At 43.1% G+C, this 21,712-nt stretch overlaps 1 protein-coding gene across 1 annotated transcript in view; it reads left to right on the top strand.

The window, feature by feature from the left end:
* The first annotated feature begins 219 nt into the window (after positions 1–219).
* Positions 220–21,712, top strand: part of LOC126161361 (carbonic anhydrase 6-like) — a 72,649-nt gene continuing 51,156 nt past the window's right edge. The window contains exons 1-2 of the mRNA XM_049917130.1: positions 220–315; positions 13,214–13,240. Of these exons, the coding sequence (XP_049773087.1) occupies positions 261–315; positions 13,214–13,240 (82 nt within the window). The 5' untranslated portion in view covers positions 220–260. The remainder of the gene's footprint in view (positions 316–13,213; positions 13,241–21,712) is intronic.

The raw sequence follows: 21,712 nt of genomic DNA, 5'->3' as shown, positions 1-21,712 counted from the left end.
AACATACTCACCAATACTCACACCATACAAGCAAATTTCCCACTGCTTAATAGAAATTTAGTGCAGCTTGTTAGTAGCCACTTAAAAACGAAGAGATAGCGCCATATGTTTGAAGACAGCTTTTGCCAAGTGTTCGGACTGGTTTCCTATCTGCTTCGTATTGGCTATCTGTACCGAAGGGGGGAGGCAGGAGGGGCAGAGGGGAAGTTAGCAGTATATATAGCGCTTTAGCCGCGCTTTACCAACAGGAGAACTGCAGGATGAAGTGGGTAACAAGTGTAATCGTATTTGCTGTGTTATTCTGCGCCTGGTCAGGTACGTAAATACATATATCTTTCTTAATGATTCCTGAAAATTTTTACTGTATAGACCGCTACAATTCAACAATAGACTTACTGCCATCCATTCTCGTCAACTCAGTTTCTATTTAGTTTTGTTTGTATTTATAAAGACGTTTATAGTGACAGTAACTATTCACTATCTGTTGGTTCTTTTCGTCAATTTCATTTCTGTAACGTGTTCCGAAGTACGTATAATGCTTGATAACAGCACAGAAATAAAAACAATTAGACTAATTGATGGTGATTAGTAGAAAGGCATTACAGCAATTAAAATATACACTTATTTTCTACTTGTTTCATTAATTATTTATTTAGCCTATTATCCAGCACTGTTACTAACTAATAACCAGAAAACTGTATCGATAATATAAATAATTATTGGTAAATAACAATATTTTCGAGACAATAATTTTTTAGGAAGTGCTCACAGCGAAATCGACGGAGGAAAGTATCATAAAGAAAGTTTAAAAGAAGTTAGCTGGGAATTTAATCTCGTATTTCAGAAACAAGCGCGTTAACGACAGTAGTATCTTAAAAATACACCCGACATTTCTGCACATTTATACAGAAAACTCTTTTAATAGCAGTAGAATAACAGATAAGCAAAGACGAAAAAATGTGCAATACTTCATTTATTTACGATAGTAACCCATCTGTAGATTACTCTATCATAACGCCCTCTCCCACCGGAGTCAGTTCTTATATTTCGTCAATGCAATCAGGTACCTAATCCAACTTCCTTGAGTCAAATACTAAAAAATTATTGACTGAAACTATAGCTGTGGAAACGCTATGGAAGATGTGCAGTAGTTTCTGTTAGTTTTGCTGTTTTCGTAGCTATAGGTAAATTAAGGAGACCAAGAAATGAATCATGGTTGCCATCTTTGACTTCAAACACTGTAATTTTTTCTCCTTGTTTAGTATGTTTAAATATGAAAATATGTTAGGTACTAAATAAAGTGATATCACGGAAATCACCAACAACTCCTATAATAATGTGTATTTGTGGACGGACAGAAAGTTTCGGTCAAGGGACCATCTTCAGGCCACGGGTGAATATAAAATCAGATTGAGAAATGGTTCCTTGTCGTCATAAACATAATTATTGTTGGTTGTCACTTGTAAATGCAACAGTTATCATAACATTTATCCATGAGCCATGTATAAGATGGTGGATTCCTGTACACGTGGCAGATCCTGGAACCGATAAGAGTTGTTGATAGACGTCAAGAAACCTGATGTTATGTTCATCCGTGACTTGAAGATGATCTCTTGATCGAAACTGTTTGCCCGTGAGAAAATACGGATTACAGCTTGTAGCACTGCCTACAGAAAATACTAACTGCAGGACTGGTAAACATATCGCTGGTCTGTTGCAATATAATGCAGTGAGGCAAGATACTGGACTGGTATTCAGAAGGACAGCGGTTCAAAAACTCGTTGCTCAGTACTTGGACTCCGACCATTGTAGACGTCGCAGTAGCGACTGTTTCCAGCAACATCAAACAAAAACCCGGTCGACATAAATTCAGTAACAACGGACAGTGTAAGCCAAAATTTTAAAAAGTCACAGGTATGGAGTACGCGGTAACATAAATCTTTGGCCAAAAACACGTCTAACAGGCACTTAGCTGTGAGGAGAGAGAGAGAGAGAGAGAGAGAGATAGAGCGTGAGTTGTTTTCGCACGTGATTTAAGCAAACTAACTGTCGACTCCAGCATCGCAGTGCAGGCAAGAATTCCTAGGAAAATGTAATATCACACGTAGTAGCAAAAGTAGAAGTAGTGTACCGTCGACAACGAGATCATTAGAGACAGGGCACAAGTTCAGATTAGGAATTGATGGGGAAGGAAATCGGCCGTGCCCTTTTAAAGGAACCATCCCGGCGTTTGCCTGAAACGATTTCGGGAAACTGCGGAAATCCTAAATCAGGATGGCCGAACGCGGGTTTGAACCGTCGTCCTCCCGAATGCGAGTCCAGCGTACCAACCACTGTGCCACCTCGCTCTGTCTGACGTATTTGGATAACGACCTTGGGATATAGCGGGAATATTTCTTCCTTCTTTTGCCTTCTTATCCGTCCTCAACTTGATAAGGTCGTGAAGGAGATAGTAAGCCGTTTTCCTTGTCCTCCAGTTAATTAGCTACGTCCGTCGATAAGAGTTGCTTTTTGGCACAGTTTACCAACGAAAGCATTCGACTTGCTTTTCATGCAGGAACAATCCCAGTAAATGTACTTCCATAACTACCTCAGGGTAGATGGCAGAGGGTGCTTCTACTGCTACTATCATTCTTCTTGGACTAGTCAAATGATTACAGAGAAATCTTTTGTGTTTTTGTTAAATCTAGTAAAGTTTTATGTCTGCACGTGATGATGGTGAGAACTTGACGGTGTGCCTTACAGTGCTAGGTTTTTCAGTCTTCTCAGTAAATTTTCAGAGGAATCTGAGGCGAGCTGAGTACTTGCAGGCCCGCTGGTGTCACGTAATTTCTCCACTAATATCACTCAGAGCCCAGCACAGAAAATCGTTTGTGCTCTATGGTTACTCACACATGGGAGCTCTACTTACTTCTGGAAGTAGTTTAGAAGTTAGTTGCGCTCCTTACGACACTTCTGGCATTCTACATCTTCAGTTAATCTACGTCTCTGTGTAAACACCACAAGCTGCCTCGCAGTGTATGTTCATGGATACCTATGGTAACTCTATCACGCCCCCGTTTTCGTGTTGCGTCCCTATGTCTTCTCACGATAATTTTTCTGATTTTCCCGGCGTGATCATTTTGTGAGATGTGTGTCGGGAGAAAGTATCAGCGCTTGCTTGCTGTGTGTCATCACCAACTGCTTCAGTTCCTTGCACTTCAGTTTATGTCTCTGTAATTATAGGAACATATTTTTTTTCTAGATGGACGCCTATCAAATTCTTCATCTTTGATTCTTGTATCTATTACGTTCCAATTTTCTATTTTCAACTAATCTTTGATTCCAAATTGTTTATCCTTTTTCCTTACCTTTGACGTCATCACAAACTTCGTCTGGCTTCTGTTCTGAAGTTTATGAGTAATATAAAGATTTATATGGACATGATACCAGTCTTCCCACAACTCCCAACCTGCGAAATGATAAACTATATTGTCGTGGTTACTATAAATTACTACGGCGGGGAAAGTAAATAAAAATAAAATAATGGAAGGACGGGCTCAGAAGCTTCGGAGTTGCTTGACTCACCCATTGGTTCCTGTGAGTAGAGAAGAATTATTATAGGAGAGGTACTGGAAGAGAAGTCAATATAGAACAAACGTTATCTGGCTCCTCATCGGAGACCTGTCCATCATTGGTGACACAACCAGTAGTAATGCTACGGCCAGTTTCAATTTCCGATGCAAGCACGCAGACGTTTTCACCCACAAGGACAGTGCTTCGTTAATGTGGTCTGCACTGAGGACACCCACAGAATGAAAAAACACGCTGCAGTCAGTTACCATTTGACAGAGGCCAAGAAACGCCTGACTGAAAGTATGTAAGTCTATAACCAGTTGATGTAGCTGAAACCCCGGGTGTTTAATAAGTCATACGAGCGTGTGTGTGTTTGCCTGCATGCATGTTCAACATCTACTCCTAAAGCACTCGATCAATTTCAACCAAACTTGGTACACATATCCCTTACTGTCAGGTGACAATCGCTCTCGATGTAAGCACCCCCTGTGTATCATACTTCAGGGGATATGATGTTATAAACAATGAGACGCGAGAAAGCTGCTGCATTTTCCATGAGATTTAAATTTATTTCTTCTTTGCTGTTAACTCGATGCCAACGCATTTTGCAGACAGTATCCACAAATACCGCTGAATGTTCCTGCAATATTATGTCATAGCATGAGAGATCAGAAGCTAAGACGCCACACACAGTGAAATGTATGAAAAACTGCCACAACATGCATTACGTTTAAATTAACTGCTTCTTTGCTGCTGAATCTATTCGCAACATATTTCACAGACGGTGTCGACATATTCCGCTTAATGTACCTCCATAAATATATCAACACACGGCATATACTTCAAGACATACACTATGTGAAGTATCCGGACACCTGACTGAAAATGACTTACAAGTTCGTGGCACCCTGCATCGGTAATGCTGGAATTCAGTATGGTGTTGGCCGATCCTTAGCCACTCTCGCAGGGTACGTTCAATCAGGTGCTGGAAGGTTTCTTGGGGAATGGCAGCCCATTCTTCACGGATCGCTGCGCTGAGGAGAGCTATCGATGTCGGTAGATGAGGCCTGGCACGATGTCGGGGTTCCAAAACATCCCAAAGATGTCTATAGGATTCAGGTCAGGACTCCGTGCAGGCCAGTCCATTACAGGGATGTTATTGTCGTGTAACTACTCCGCCACAGGTCGTGCATTATGAACAGGTGCTCGATCGCGTTGAACGATGCAGTCGCCATCCCCGAGTTGCTCTTGAACAGTGGGAAACAAGAAGGTGCTTGAAACATCGATGTATGCCTGTGCTCTGATAGTGCCACGCAAAACAACAAGTGATGCAAGCCCCCTCCATGAAAAATACGACCACACCATAACACCACCGCCTCCGAATTTTTCTGTTGACATTACACACGCTGCCAGATGACGTTCACCGGCCGTTCGCCATATCCACACCCTGCCATCGGATAGCCACATTGTGTACCGTGATTTGTCCCTCCACGTAACGTTTTTCCACTGTTCAATCGTCCAATGTTTACGCCCCTTACACCAAACGAGGCGTCGTTTGACATTTACCGGCGTGATGTGTGGCTTATGAGCAGCCGCTCGACCATGAGATCCAAGTTTCCTCACCTCCCACCTGTCATAGCCCTTGCAGAGGATCCTGATGCAGTTTGGAATTCCTGTCTGATGGTCTAGATAGATGTCTGTCTACCATACATTACGACCCTCTTCAACTGTCGGCGGTCTGTGTCAGTCAACAGACGAGGTCGGCCTGTACGCTTTTGTGCTGTACGTGTCCCTTCTCGCTTCCACTTCACTATCACATCGGAAACAGTGGACCTAGGGATGTTTAGGAGTGTGGAAATCTCGTATGACACAAGTGACACCCAGCCACCTGACCACGTGAGTTCCGCGGAGAGCCCCATTCTGCTCTCTCACGACGTCTAATGACTACTGAGGTCGCTGATATGGAGTACCTGGCAGTAGGTGGCAGCACAATGCACCTAATGTGCAAAATGTATGTTTTTGGGGTTGTCCGGATACTTTTGAGCACATAGTGTATTACATCACAAACACTGAAATGTGTGAAAAAATGCCGCGTTATGTGAATTAAATTTTAATACATTTATTGTTTAGTGCTGAGACACTCCTGAAGTCGAATCAACTAGAGGAAATCTCTGACTCCTGCAGCACTTTTGACAGCTTTCTACTGCGAAGCGGAGAAGGGCGTAGGCGAAAACAATAGCCTTAGAGACGTTTAAAAAATCGCGTTGTAGCCACGAGAAGCATCTGCACCCGGCGTTCACAAAGTGCCTGGAATACTGTACTTATATATTTGTACATTATTCATATTTCTCGGTACGATTGTTTCATTATTTGAAAAGGGTTTTCACGAATACATAAATATGAATTTTTTTCCTATTTTACACTATAACAGAGCTCATTTTTGTTTTCGTTTCTAATAGAAAGATGGAAAAATGAATAACGGAGCAATGTCAGGTTTGTCAGCTAACACACTATTCATAGACCTATTATAGTCATCTACACACAACAAATATATTTAAGACATAGCTCTCACACGGCATGGAAAGGAACTACTATGCGCTAAGGTACGAGTACAAAATACTGACAGCTCCTCGGGATACGCAGCCCACAATGCCATACGACTCCTCAGGGACATTTTTTACGTTAGTTAATTAGCTGAAAGTTAGCCTCCACTTAACGGTTGAGCGTGTCAGAAACGGTGCACTACGTGCTGTTTATCTGCCGAAAACGTGGTATTATGCCCTTGTTAAAACGACGAGGAAGTTAGATATACACGGGCACGTTCAAGGAACGAAGCCACAGTTAGTGACACATGCTTCTCAGTTTGACGGTCGACGTGTGTAGTACCATAAATGGAGGACATAACTCAGCATGGTGTCATCTTAGAGTATGAAACTGTCTAAACTGTTCGGCAATTCCGTTGTTCAAAATTCTTGCACCTCAATGCTTCGAAGGCGCTGCTGGTTTCGTCTCCAGGTGGCTCTTCTTGAGCTACAGGCCACTCTCTAAATGAGTATCACATCCTGGAAACGACGTAGATTATAGGAGAGCAATTAATGTCTTAGTAAAATGTTATCCATAATAAATACAAGATGAGAATTACGGATACACTGCATTGCTATGGATGCACCCGTGATTTCATCAGTAGTTGGAATAGTTTTTACTATAAATCAACATCTAATCGGCTAGTATAGCTGTGTTTCATTTCAAGAGTGAAACTGGAAATCGCTCCAAGTGCTATTTTCTTTCAAAAACGCGCCTTCAGTGTTATTTTGTTTTCGGAACTCTGTTGCATCTCCCTTCACTTGTTCCAAGTGTCAGAAAATGACGAAAGTATTTGAAACATTCACTATTAGAAGGTGCATGGTCTTTGTGCTAAGCAGTGCTTCCCTCACGAGTTCCAAATGCTTTTCCAATCCATACAACTGACTTAACTGTAGCCGTGTAAGATCTGAAAATGCAGTATGATCAAAGTCTCTCACAATCAAGCATCCAAAACAGCTATTAAAAGTCCTTACTCTGAAACATAATAATCGATAAATGATAACGCATTCAGAAGAGGAAAAATCGTAGCGGATCTATGCCAAGCCATACTTCGGACGAGAACCAGACATTTTTATCAGTTGTAAAATAGAAAGACCTGTACACGATGCTGGCAATTCTGCCTCATCTGCACTGGGCGTTTCACAAGAAACTTCTCGACATCTGACACCAAGAATGAAGCTATCTTAGATGCAGCAGTCAATACTGATGGACTTTGTCATGGAGTAATTTTATTATCCTGTTGTATAAAAAAAGTGACAGATAGGAGAAACGGTTTCTGTAGATTACTGTTCTTCTACTTAAAATATCTCTGCCTTATTGCTGTATTTGTATTATCACAAATAAAAGTAACGTCTCCGTATCAATGTCGCGAAGAACAAAAATTCCCTTACCAACAATTAGAACCTGTCAGTTTCCTGGTATTGCACGTTGAATCTTAGTGATAAATTATTTATTTTCTAATTCGTATCATTACCTGTTGCAGCCATGAGATGTTCACCATAATTCTGTGGAATCAGAATACTTTCTCAATTTTTAGGATTCTGTACTTCATTCGGCGAAAAAGGAACCCTTGCAGCATCACTTTTTTGTCCCTCTCTGTCTATCTACCTGCCTGTCCAACTATTCAAAACACTTTTCCTCAGGAATGGGTAAACATATCAAATTGAAACGTAAGTCGCATACAAAGGTCTGCGCTCCTTCAGCTACTAAAAAATTGAAGCTTCTACGTCAACGCAGTCATACAATACGGCCATTTATGTCGAATATACGACGACGTGTGGCACACATTTTGAGACTCTCAAGTTCACTTATCAAAACGTATAGGGCAATTCCTGTTGAGCCAGAAACATGAAATTTAGCGAGAATCAAGCGTCACTCTACAAATAAAGGGAAAAAATCCGAAAACTGTTAATTTGTAATTATATTACACGAAAAAAGATATTTTAAGCTATTCCTTAAAGTCATGGAATTCCCGGGATCGATGTGATACCAGTAACAATAACAGGCAACAATCATAGAAATTCTCGATTCCCAGGATGGATGAACTGTCTATACACATAGTGAAATTTGTACGGAACCCTCGGTGGACGTGTTCTACTCGTACTTATCCGAAGTTTTTGGAGACAAATAAATTGTGCACAAGAAGAGGTTGTTGTTGTTGTGGTCTTCAGTCCTGAGACTGGTTTGATGCAGCTCTCCATGCTACTCTATACTGCGCAAGCTTCTTCATCTCCCAGTACTTACTGCAACCTACATCCTTCTGAGTCTGCTTAGTGTATTCATCTCTTGGTCTCCCTCTACGATTTTTATCCTCCACGCTGCCCTCCAATACTAAACTGGTGATCCCTTGATGCCTTAGAACATGTCCTACCAACCGATCCCTTCTCCTAGTCAAGTTGTGCCACAAACTCCTCTTCTCCCCAATCCTATTCAATACCTCCCCATTAGTTATATGATCTACCCATCTAATCTTTAGCATTCTTCTGTAGCACCACATTTCGAAAGCTTCTATTCTCTTCTTGTCCAAACTATTTATCGTCCGTGTTTCACTTCCATACATGGCTACACTCCATACAAATACTTTCAGAAACGACTTCCTGACACTTAAATCTATACTCGATGTTAACAAATATCTCTTCCTCAGAAACGCTTTCCTTGCCATTGCCAGTCTACATTTTACATCTTCTCTACTTCGACCATCATCAGTTATTTTGCTCCCCAAATAGCAAAACTCCTTTACTACATTAAGTGTGTCATTTCCTAATGTAATTCCCTCAGAATCACCCAACTTAATTCGACTACATTCCATTATCCTCGTTTTGCTTTTGTTGATGTTCATCTTATATCCTCCTTTCAAGACACTATCCATTCCGTTTAACTGCTCTTCCAAGTCCTTTGCTGTCTCTGACAAAATTACAAGGTCATCGGCAAACCTCAAAGTTTTTATTTCTTCTCCATGGATTTTAATAGCTACTCCGAATTTTTCTTTTGTTTCTTTCACTGCTTGCTCAATATACAGATTGACTAACATCGGGGATAGGCTACAACCCTTTTCTTTTATTCTCCTGACGAAGGCAAAATTTGGCACCTAGAAAGTTTTCCACCTCCACTCTTCAGATATATCCCGAAAGTTTTCCACCTCCACTCTTCAGATATATCCCATCTCTCTCTTACATGTCTCTCACTCCTTTCTCCTGCCTACGCCCCCGTCCCTACGAGTGCTGTGATTGTCCTAAATCGACAGTAATTTTTTCGCTTGTAATAAGTCAGCACACCCTAACTCAATTCCCACACTATTGCTTAAATATCAGAACTGCCAGGAATTGGATTGGCGACCAAAAATATGAAGTATTCAACCCTAATACCCTTCGTTTCAATTATTTTTACACTTACCCACAGTCCATCCCTAAGGGTGATGGGGTTCCACCCAAAAAACGGTACTTTTTTCCATACAGTAAGTCATGCCAGCACACCAAAAACATCTTTGTTGTTTCTTTAGATACCACGCTACTGTCGCAGGAAACCACCTCTAGACTTGATGAGGACCTGAATTCGGCGAGAAAGATAGTTCACAAGTTTCCTCAGGTATTCCAATTGCAGCAGAAACCACTCATTTATTGTTAGACCAAGTAGAGCCACCAAATGCAGCAATGCTGGTTGCTGCTTTTCAGCGACTGCTCCAAATAGTTCTAGACATCTAGACATCTAGATCTAGCAACCCAAGGGGCCAGTCGCCGTGCAGTGGGGAACTTCAAACCAGGGTGAATGCGTGCAGCCCTCTGAACAGGCCTGCTGTTATTTTGGTAGATGGGAATGTCCACAGCATACACATCATTTAGATGTAGAAGAATGGACAACAAGTCGTCATCTGGAATGCTGAAATAAACATCGTGGTTCATGGTGAAGTACGATGATTACCCAAAAGAAACCGAACTCATTGTTTTGAACTTATTTATTCACATTTTAAGCACAAACCTTCAGTCCCCTTCAAAGTATTCTCTAGTTAATTAATACCTTTGTCTAATCTTTTATTTCATTTTTCAAAACATTGTTTAGATTCATCTTTTGTGATGCTTGACAGTGCCCCCATCGTTTTTATCTTCACCTCAGCAACGACATCAAAACGCTTTCCTTTTGTGTCCGTTTTCACTCTAGGAAACAAAAAAGAGTCGCACTGGGCAAGGCCGTGTGCGTGAGGCTGTGGTTGGGGTGTTGGGGGGAGGGGGAGGGGCAACGAGCAACAGGAGCCGTACAATTTTTGGTCAAGAATCGTCGTACAGACAGGGCTTTCCTGAGGCGAGGCGAAGTTTTTCACTGGCTTGATTGTTGCTTTGTTTCAGGATCGTAAGCATAGCACCAAGTATCGTCACCTGTGATAATTTTTGAATTTGGGTTATTTCTGGAGTCTTCTTTCAAGGCACAGCAAGCTTCCATGGGAAGCCATCCTTTTCATTCCCAAATCTTTCACAATTCACTGCAGTGAACTCCAAGCCACTCCAGACAGTTCCACAATTTCTTCAGTGGTTCGTCTTCGACCTTTGTTGATAACTGCACAAATGTTTTCATTTTCATGTGTTTGGGCAGTGGAAAACGACGTGAATGATGTTTCTTATCAACTAACATTTCACCATTATGGAAAACTGAAAACCACTCAAACACATGAGTTTTTCCCATAGCATCGTCCTTGCATACCGTTTTTAACATTTGAAGAGTTTCTATTCCACAGTTTGCGAGCAAAAAACAGAATTTCATCACAGCACTGTGTTCACGAAAATAAGCCATTGCAAACGCGACAATGACACAAAAGAGTTGTTACTATGTCGAAACTAGACCTGAGCTTCTACAGCGACGGCATTCGGCTTACTCACTTTGGAATGTTCCCTCTATGTGCTCCTAGCGACAAAACGCAGTATTAAAAAAGCCCTACCCACCAAAAAATTTGTTCGGTTTCTTTAGGGCGCTCCCTCGTAATCTGAACGAGTGGTGCACAAGTCACGGCACGAAAAACACCACAAAACGTCAAAGAATCAACTGTGGCCTGGATTACTCCCTCCAAACATTGCTGGTTAAAAGCCTCGTTAGCTCGTAGATGCACTGGACGCTATGGCTAATTCGGAAAGCTTCACTCATCGGACGACACTACCCCATTCGTCAACTGCTGCCTAGTTTCTGAGATGTCTGACGCACTGAAGAACTGCAGAGTCTTTATGTGCCGCTGTCAGCAGTCGTCTTGTGGGAGGTACCTGACGCCAGGTGCTCATTGCAAACTGTACACTTTGCAAAGCCCGCTAGGTTACTAGTCGAAATGGACCTGCATTCATTAACAAATACATCATCTTAATCAAATAACATCGAAAGGACGGCTGCAATTGTTCCATTTTATTACATCAGTGATGAAGGGTGAATTGATCTCCACGTAGCTATTCTACTCCAGCCAATGCGATCCAAAACGACAGTCTGCTGTTTTAAGGATTCACTAATACTTTGTTCCATGGCCGACGTAGAAAGTTTGGTTGAAATTACGCTGCGAGCTGTCAGTTCTTCCTTCCCGCACCACTGCAAATAAGGCTGTTAGGGGTGTCTTAAGCCTAAAGTATTTTTTTAGACAGTACGCTCTCATGTCAACCACATTTGGTTGAAACTACTCCAAACATTGGAAAGTAGTGTTTTACATGGTACCCTTTTTCTGGTATCACATCAGTCCTTAGGAGTTTAATCTTATCTTGTCTATCACGATAGACGAAACAAGAAAAAGTGTCTAGACATGGGCTCTAAAATGTATACGTTAAGAGCTACGGCCATCATCATCTCCGCTACTGTGAAACACACCTCTCGTACTGAACAAGTGCCCACAGCTCTTGAGGCACCCATTTTAGAGCACTTATTTACTGGACTTCTTTTTCTTGCTTAGGTCCACACTACCACTTCTGAGAGCTGCGTACCCTACAATCTTAGCAAAAATAGTGCCGTTACATGTAAGCCACTGTTGTAGGAATCAGAATGACTTTCACTTACAACTTTCGACTCGGTCGTTTTTGGACCTGAGTCCCTTAATTTTTCCATAATACCTGAAAGCAGAAAACGACAGAGAAATAAACGAGCGGGGTAGAAAAGCAGGCGCACTTCGGAAGAGTGTCAGAAGCCTGATATGGAGTGAGGATGTACCCTAAATCACTAAAAAGGTTATATACCGGTCATACTATGTTCCGATTCTCACATATGCATCAGAAACCTGGTTTATGAAAGAAAGAGAGATAAGCAAAGTACAAGCTAGTGAGATAAAATTCTTGATAAACAGTACTGGAGTGACAAAGATAGACAGGTTGAGAAATGAGAGGATCAGAGAGTTAATGAAGGTGGAAACATTACAGGAGAAGATAGAGAAATCAAGGTTGAGATGGTATGAACACGTTAAGAGAATAGAGGAGAAGAATATATCCAGGAGGGTACACGAAATGAAACTAGAGGAAGACCGAGAGACAGATGGCTGAAAGGAGTAGCGGAATGCGTCCAGAAGAAAGGAGAAGACTGGACCGAGGTGAAGAGTGAGAGATGGTGGCAAGACAGAAGACGATGGAGGGCCAATGTTCCATACAGACCCGTCCAGAGGTTGGAAACTGTCCAATATAATGATGACCTGAAATTCTGTAACATGATCAGAGAATCTCCCCGTATAAGGAAAAACTCACATATTTGTAGTTGCATAAACAGTAGAACTAAGTTACAACTTTGATCATCCTGATTTGTTGTATTGTCAAAGGGTTTTTTGAATTTCTAATAATTTGCGTATTAAGTGCCTAACAACATTCAGAAAGAGGAATAATTTGTACTAGAACTGTGGATTTGTGACAGGATTGTTTTAAGTAAATTAAAACAGCTTAATCATACAGTTGTAATAATTCACGTTTACAAGGATTCAGTCCGTGACGTACGATTACACTTTTGTTTTCAAAGAGGTGAGTGAGCTATAAAGATCCAGTTTCATTTTTCCTGAGGTGGCTCTTGCTTGCTGTTTATGTCTGTAGCAAACAGACATTTGGAAATCTGTCTATTAACATTGACGTTTCTGTTTCAGGTACCAGCGCGTCTGACTCTGACGATGGTGAGTATCGTTCTACATTTCTACATTCTTCAATACAATGTTAAATACTTTATAGGGGCGAGGGATGGGGCGGAGGGCAGCGTAAGACACTAGTACCAACGAAGTGAAACTGCATCTTAATTTAACAGTTGAACAGCCAATGTAGGTGGTGGAGCCGCACGTACACTGTCTGACCAAAACTATGCAAACGCCCCTATTTAGTACGGCAACGACCACAAGATGCCACGAGACAAGGGCTCGCCAGTGTAAAATGAGTTTAGAACCATTGTCTTGTCGGTAGACACGGTTGTTCACGAGAGTTCAGTGACCTCGAATGCGAACTAGTCATTCAGTGTCACCTGAGAAATAAATTTATCAGGGATATTTCAACCCTTCCGTAGCTCCACAAGTCGACTGTTGATGATGTGACTGTGAAATGGAAACGAGAAGGTAAGACCACTGCTAAGTTAAGGCCAGGCGTACCTAATGTATTGATGGTCAGAGACCGTCGAGCACTGCAGAGAGTGGTTGTAAACAGTTGCATGAAATCAGCAGATGGAATCACTCGTAAATTCTGCAGTGATACCATCAGTCCAGCTTGCACAATGACTGTGTGTAGGGAGTTAAAAGTAATCGTGGACAATGTTGTGGGTCGGCAAGAGAGCGAACCCGGTATACTAGAGGAAGCCGAAAGGCACGCGTTTTAGCTCACGCAGGCTGGCGTGAGGTATGTTTTACAGCATGAATAGTAACTGGTAATGGCGCCTTGCTAGGTCGTAGCACATGACGTAGCTGAAGGCTATGCTAACTATCGTCTCGGCAAATGAGAGCGTATTTTGTCAGTGAACCATCGCTAGCAAAGTCGGCTGTACAACTGGGGCGAGTGCTAGAAAGTCTCTCTAGACCTGCCGTGTGGCGGCGCTCGGTCTGCAATCACTGATAGTGGCGACACGCGGGTCCGACGTATACTAACGGACCGCGGCCGATTTAAAGGCTACCACCTAGCAAGTGTGGTGTCTGGTGGTGACACCACAGACTATGATCGAAGAGCTCCTCGTCAGCTACACATTTCCATAGTCATAGCTAAGGGGTGGACAGCGAATGACTGGAAACGAGGCTACACCCTGTGACAATCTGATGGCAAGATTTGGGTTTGGGGAATACTGGAGAACGTTATCTGCCATCATGTTTAGTCTCAGCAGTCAGTTGTGGAGAAGTTGGTGTTACGATATGGGGGTATTTTTCGTGGTCACGGTGTGGTTCCCTTAACGCGCTTAAGGGAACATCAAATGCGGAAGCACTGTGTAGTGTGTACAGTAGAGGAACAGATGGGACAAAATGACTGGCTCACAAATGGCGCTTTATGACAGGGTGCATTGTCAATCCGATACAATCAATGTTTTGTGGACAATAACAGCCCTGAAAGGGACTGGCCAGCTCAGGGTATAGATCTGAACGCAAAGAAACACCCTTAGGATTAGTTAGAACGACGACTTCGCTCCAGACCCCAAGTCCAACATCACTACATTCTCTGGTTTCGGCTTTTTGGGACTAATACACTGGAATTTAGACACCTCATTGATAGGGTCTCCAGTAGAGCTCTAGCCGCTTTATGTCTAAGGGTGGGCGCACCCTTGTTAATGTCCACTCATTGGACACAGATCAGGTGGTGTGTACATATCAGTGAATCAGCCACGTGTCGCAAAATTCCAATGGGCACTCACGTCGATTCCACACAATGACGTTTGTCACAGTGAGCAGCACGCCGTCGCCAGTTCTTTGATGACTGACGACGCTGATCGCTACGAAGGAATAGGTGGCATCTAGCAAGAGTTTTCTAATTGAGCAAGCCGTGGCCCAAAAACAACTCACATTTATCAGGATGAATTACACTCCTAGCACTCGCCCCAGTTGTACAGCAGACTTTGCTAGGAAAGCTACACTGACAAATACGCTCTCATTTGCCGAGACGATAGTTAGCATAGCCTTCAGCTACGTCATTTGCTACGACCTAGCAAGGCGCCATTACCAGTTTGTATTGAGATTGTAAATCATGTACCGTCGAGAGCGAGTTACACCAATTATGGATTAAAGTTAAGTATTCCAGCAGCAACGTACGTTATTGGCTATATTAATTACATTGTCCTGTTCCAGACCTCACGCCAGTTTGCGTGAGCTTAAACGCGTGCCTTTCGGCTTCCTCCAAACTCCGTGAATTGGCTCCTGCCAATTCACAACACGTGTCACCTGTCTAGACGTGTCAGGGGTCCCATATCACTCCAACTGCGCGCGCCCCGCACCATTACAGAACCTCCACCAGCTTCAACAGTCCCCTGCTGACAAGCAGGGTCCATGGATTCATGAGGTTTTCTCCATACCCGTACACGTCCATACGCTCGATACAATTTGAAACGAGACTCGTCCGTTCAGGCAACACGTTTCCAGTCATCAACAGTCGAATGTCGGTGTTGACGGGCCCAGGCGAGGTGTAAAGCTTTGTGTCGTGCAGCCATCAAGAGTTTACGAGTGGGCTTTCAGCTCCGAAAGCGCATATCGCTGATGTTTTAATGAATGGTTCGCACGCTGACCTTTGTTGATGGCCCTGCATTGAACTCTACAGCCATTTGCGGAAATGTTGTGCCTCTGTCTCGTTGAACGACCCTCCACCGTCGTCGCTCTTGGAGGATCTTCTTCCGGCCGTAACAGTATCCGAAATTTGATGTATTACCGGATTCCTAATATTCACGGTACACTCGTGAAATGGTCGTATGGGAAAATATCCACTTCATTGCTACCTCGGAGATGCTGTGTCCCATCGCTCGTGCGCCGACTATAACACCACGCTCAAACTCACTTAAATCTTGATAACCCGCCTTTGTAGCAGCAGTAACCGATTTAACAGATGCGTCATACACTTGTCTTATATAGGTGTTGCTGACCGAAGCACCGTATTGTGCCTGTTTACGTATCTCTCTATTGGAATAAGAGTGCCTATACCAGTTTCTTTGGCGCTTCAGTGTATAATAACCTTCATCAGACTGAACTGAAAAGGGAAAGAATTTGACTTCCCTAAGTATGACTTCCGTATTTTTTGAAGGGCGCTCATATTGAGGGACACACATAAATCCAGGACATTTACTGAAGTTGTTCCTGGAAGCGCCTCACGGTTATCTAAAGTACACTCCTGGAAATTGAAATAAGAACACCGTGAATTCATTGTCCCAGGAAGGGAAAACTTTATTGACACATTCCTGGGGTCAGATACATCACATGATCACACTGACAGAACCACAGGCACATAGACACAGGCAACAGAGCATGCACAATGTCGGCACTAGTACAGTGTATATCCACCTTTCGCAGCAATGCAGGCTGCTATTCTCCCATGGAGACGATCGTAGAAATGCTGGATGTAGTCCTGTGGAACGGCTTGCCATGCCATTTCCACCTGGCGCCTCAGTTGGACCAGCGTTCGTGCTGGACGTGCAGACCGCGTGAGACGACGCTTCATCCAGTCCCAAACATGCTCAATGGGGGACAAATCCGGAGATCTTGCTGGCCAGGGTAGTTGACTTACACCTTCTAGAGCACGTTGGGTGGCACGGGATACATGCGGACGTGCATTGTCCTGTTAGAACAGCAAGTTCCCTTGCCGGTCTAGGAATGGTAGAACGATGAGTTCGATGACGGTTTGGATGTACCGTGCACTATTCAGCGTCCCCTCGACGATCACCAGTGATGTACGGCCAGTGTAGGAGATCGCTCCCCACACCATGATGCCGGGTGTTGGCCCTGTGTGCCTCGGTCGTATGCAGTCCTGATTGTGGCGCTCACCTGCACGGCGCCAAACACGCATACGACCATCATTGGCACCAAGGCAGAAGCGACTCTCATCGCTGAAGACGACACGTCTCCATTCGTCCCTCCATTCACGCCTGTCGCGACACCACTGGAGGCGGGCTGCACGATGTTGGGGCGTGAGCGGAAGACGGCCTAACGGTGTGCGGGACCGTAGCCCAGCTTCATGGAGACGGTTGCGAATGGTCCTCGCCGATATCCCAGGAGCAACAGTGTCCCTAATTTGCTGGGAAGTGGCGGTGCGGTCCCCTACGGCACTGCGTAGGATCCTACGGTCTTGGCGTGCATCCGTGCGTCGCTGCGGTCCGGTACCACGTCGACGGGCACGTGCACCTTCCGCCGACCACTGGCGACAACATCGATGTACTGTGGAGACCTCACGCCCCACGTGTTGAGCAATTCGGCGGTACGTCCACCCGGCCTCCCGCATGCCCACTATACGCCCTCGCTCAAAGTCCGTCAACTGCACATACGGTTCACGTCCACGCTGTCGCGGCATGTTACCAGTGTTAAAGACTGCGATGGAGCTCCGTATGCCACGGCAAACTGGCTGACACTGACGGCGGCGGTGCACAAATGCTGCGCAGCTAGCGCCATTCGACGGCCAACACCGCGGTTCCTGGTGTGTCCGCTGTGCCGTGCATGTGATCATTGCTTGTACAGCCCTCTCGCAGTGTCCGGAGCAAGTATGGTGGGTCTGACACACCGGTGTCAATGTGTTCTTTTTTCCATTTCCAGGAGTGTATTTTAATGAAGTCTCTTATTGTGCACGCCTTGTCATCCAGAGATCTTATGCAAAGTTCTTCACTAAAATGCACAGGAAATACTTACACATGCCACGCTAGGAAAGTTCTCCTTTCTTACGATCAGTATATTATTCATCAGTTTCCCAATCCCACGCTTATTGTATCAAAATCTCTCTGCAACGCCATTATCTTTTCACTAACGGACAAGTGACAAATATACATTTAGTCGACCGATGGGGCTACCATTACTCATGCTAGACCTTTGGTCTCGCCTGCGTATTGTGTGCAGCAATGCATTGTCACTACGATACTCACTCGTCAATACGCTTACAACATTTAGCTCAGTATTGATTCATTGTGTAATATAAATTACAAAAAGGAAGTATTGGTACATTCCGCAATTTTGATACTCAGATATTTAGTTTCATATGAGCAAATATAATGCAGTAATTCCAACATATCTGATCAAATAAACACATACAATGCAAAAGATAACCACATAAATAGATATATACACAAAATTTATTGATGATACCTTAATTTTTGTTGGCTACAATGATTGACATTGTCCCAGGAATGAAATAGAATAATCCAAATCCCCCAATTCTGACCAAGGTTTTCCTTCGTCAGGTAATATCGGAAGAACTGAAGCACTCCCATTTATTCGCAACTAGAAATCCCTCTTTCCTACTGCTAGCTCGCCTGGTGTTTGAACGATAAGAATCGAGACTCTTAAGCTGGCTCTTAGCTCAAACAGCCCGCACTGCAGATTGGAGAAAATGAAAAGTAAAACAGAATGCCAACGAAATTCACTGAGGGCTAGAGACTTATACGCTGAAAGATATCCTCAACGTACTCACCCTACACGACGTACATTTAAATGTGTATATGATAAATTGCCCCACATGAACTATGGACCTTGCCATTGGTGGGGAGGCTTGCGTGCCCCAGAGATACAGGTGGCCGTACCGTAGGTGCAACCACAACGGAGGGGTATCTGTTGAGAGGCCAGACAAACGTGTGGTTCCTGAAGAGGGGCAGCAGCCTTTTCAGTAGTTGCAGGGGCAAAGTCTGGATGATTAACTGATCTGGCCTTGTAACACTAACCAAAACGGCCTTGCTGTGCTGGTACTGCGAACGGCTGAAAGCCTGATGAACCTACAGCCATAATTTTTCCCGAGGGCATGCAACTTTACTGTATGGTTAAATGATGATGGCGTCCTCTTGGGTAAAATATTCCGGAGGTAAAATAATCCCCCATACGGATCTCCGGGCGGGGACTACTCAAGAGGACGTCGTTATCAGGAGAAAGAAAACTGGCGTTCTACGGATCGGAGCGTGGAATGTCAGATCCCTTAATTGGGCAGGTAGGTTAGAAAATTTAAAAAGGGAAATGGATAGGTTAAAGTTAGATATAGTGGGAATTAGTGAAGTTCGGTGGCAGGAGGAACAAGACTTTTGGTCAGGTAAATACAGGGTTATAAATAAAAAATCAAATAGGGGTAATGCAGGAGTAGGTTTAATAATGAATGAAAAAATAGGAGTGCGGATAAGCTACTACAGACAGAATAGTGAACACATTATTGTGGCCAAGATAGAAACGAAGCCCGTGCCTACTACAGTAGTACAAGTTTATATGCCAACTAGCTCTGCAGATGATGAAGAAATTGATGAAATGTATGATGAGATAAAAGAAATTATTCAGGTAGTGAAGGGAGACGAAAATTAAATAATCATGGGTGAATATGGATTGGGGGTAAGAAATGAAAGAGGAAGCCGTCTGGTAGAATTTTGCACAGAGCATAACTTAATCATAGCTAACACTTGGTTCAAGACTCATAAAAGAAGGTTGTATACATGGAAGAATCCTGGAGATACTAGAAGGTATCAGATAGATTATATAATGGTAAGACAGAGATTTAGGAAACAGGTTTTAAATTGTAAGACATTTCCAGGGGCAGATGTGGACTCTGATCACAATCTAGTGGTTATGAACTGTAGATTAAAACTGAAGAAACTGCAAAAAGGTGGCAATTTAAGGATATGGGATCTGGATAAACTGAGTAAACCAGAGGTTGTACAGAGTTTCATGGAGAACATAAGGGAACAATTGACAGGAATGGGGGGAAAGAAATACAGTAGAAGAAGAATGGGTAGCTCTGAGGGATGAAGTAGTGAAGGCAGCAGAGGATCAAGTAGATAAAAAAAACGAGGGCTAGTAGAAATCCTTGGGTAACAGAAGAAATATTGAATTTAATTGATGAAAGGAGAAAATATAAAAACGTATTAAATGAGGCAGGCAAAAAGGAATACAAACGTCTAAAAAATGAGATCGACAGGAAGTGCAAAATGGCTAAGCAGGGATGGCTAGAGGACAAATGTAAGGATGTAGAGGCTTATCTCACTAGGAGTAAGACAGATACTGCCTACAGGGAAATTAAAGAGTCCTTTGGAGAAAAGAGAGCCACTTGTATGAGTATCAAGAGCTCAGATGGAAACCCAGTTCTAAGCAAAGAAGGAAAAGCAGAAAAGTGGAAGGAGTATATAGGGGGTCTATACAAGGGGGATGTACTTGAGGACAACATTATGGAAATGGAAGAGGAAGTAGATGAAGATGAAATGGGAGATACGATACTGCGTGAAGGGTTTGACAGAGCACTGAAAGACCTGAGTCGAAACAAGGCCCCGGGAGTAGACAACATTCCACTGGAACTGCTGACTGCCTTGGGAGAGCCAGTCCTTACAAAACTCTACCATCTGGTGAGCAAGATGTATGAGACAGGCGAAACACACTCAGACTTCAAGAAGAATATAATAATTCCAATCCCAAAGAAAGCAGGTGTTGACAGATGTGAAAATTACCGAACTATCAGTTTAATAAGTCACAGCTGCAAAATAATAACACTAATTCTTTACAAACGAATGGAAAAACTGGTAGAAGCCTACCTCGGGTAAGATCAATTTGGATTCCGTAGAAATGCTGGAACACGTGAGGCAATACTGACCCTACGACTTATCATAGAAAATAGATTAAGGAAAGGCAAACCTACGTTTCTATCATTTCTAGTCTTAGAGAAAGCTTTTGACAATGTTGACTGGAATACTCTCTTTCAAATTCTAAAGGTGGCAGTGGTAAAATACAGGGAGCGAAAGGCTATTTACAATTTGTACAGAAACCAGATGGCAGTTATAAGAGTCGAGGGGCATCAAAGGGAAGCAGCGGTTGCAAAGGGAGTGAGACAGAGTTGTAGCCTCTCCTCGATGTTATTCAATCTGTATATTGAGCAAGCAGAAAAGGAAACAAAAGAAAAATTGAGAGTAGCTATTAAAATCCGTGGAGAAGACATAAAAACTTTGAGGTTCGCCGATGACATTGTAATTCTGTCAGAGGCAGCAAAGGACTTGGAAGAGCAGTTGAACGGAATGGACAGTGTCTTGAAAGGAGGATATAAGATGAACATCAACAAAAGCAAAACGAGGATATTGGAATGTAGTCGAATTAAGTCGGGTGATGCTGAGTGAATTAGATTAGCAAATAAGGCACTTAAAGTAGTAAAGGAGTTTCGCTATGTGGGAAGCAAAATAACTGATGATGGTCGAAGTAGAGAGGATATAAAATGTAGACTGGCAATGGAGAGGAAAGCGTTTCTGAAGAAGAGAAATTTGTTAATATCCAATATAGATTTAAGTGTCAGGAAGTCATTTCTGAAAGTATTTGTATGGAGTGTAGCCATGTATGGAAGTGAAACATGGACGATAAATAGTCTGGACAAGAAGAGAATAGAAGCTTTCGAAATGTGATGCTACAGATGAATGCTGAAGATTAGATGGGTAGATCACATAATTAATGAGGAGGTATTGAATACAATTGGGGAGAAGATGAGTTTGT

Source organism: Schistocerca cancellata, chromosome 2 (assembly GCF_023864275.1).
Source record: "Schistocerca cancellata isolate TAMUIC-IGC-003103 chromosome 2, iqSchCanc2.1, whole genome shotgun sequence".
NCBI classification, from domain to species: domain Eukaryota; kingdom Metazoa; phylum Arthropoda; class Insecta; order Orthoptera; family Acrididae; genus Schistocerca; species Schistocerca cancellata.
This window is presented reverse-complemented; position numbering and strand designations above follow the sequence as displayed.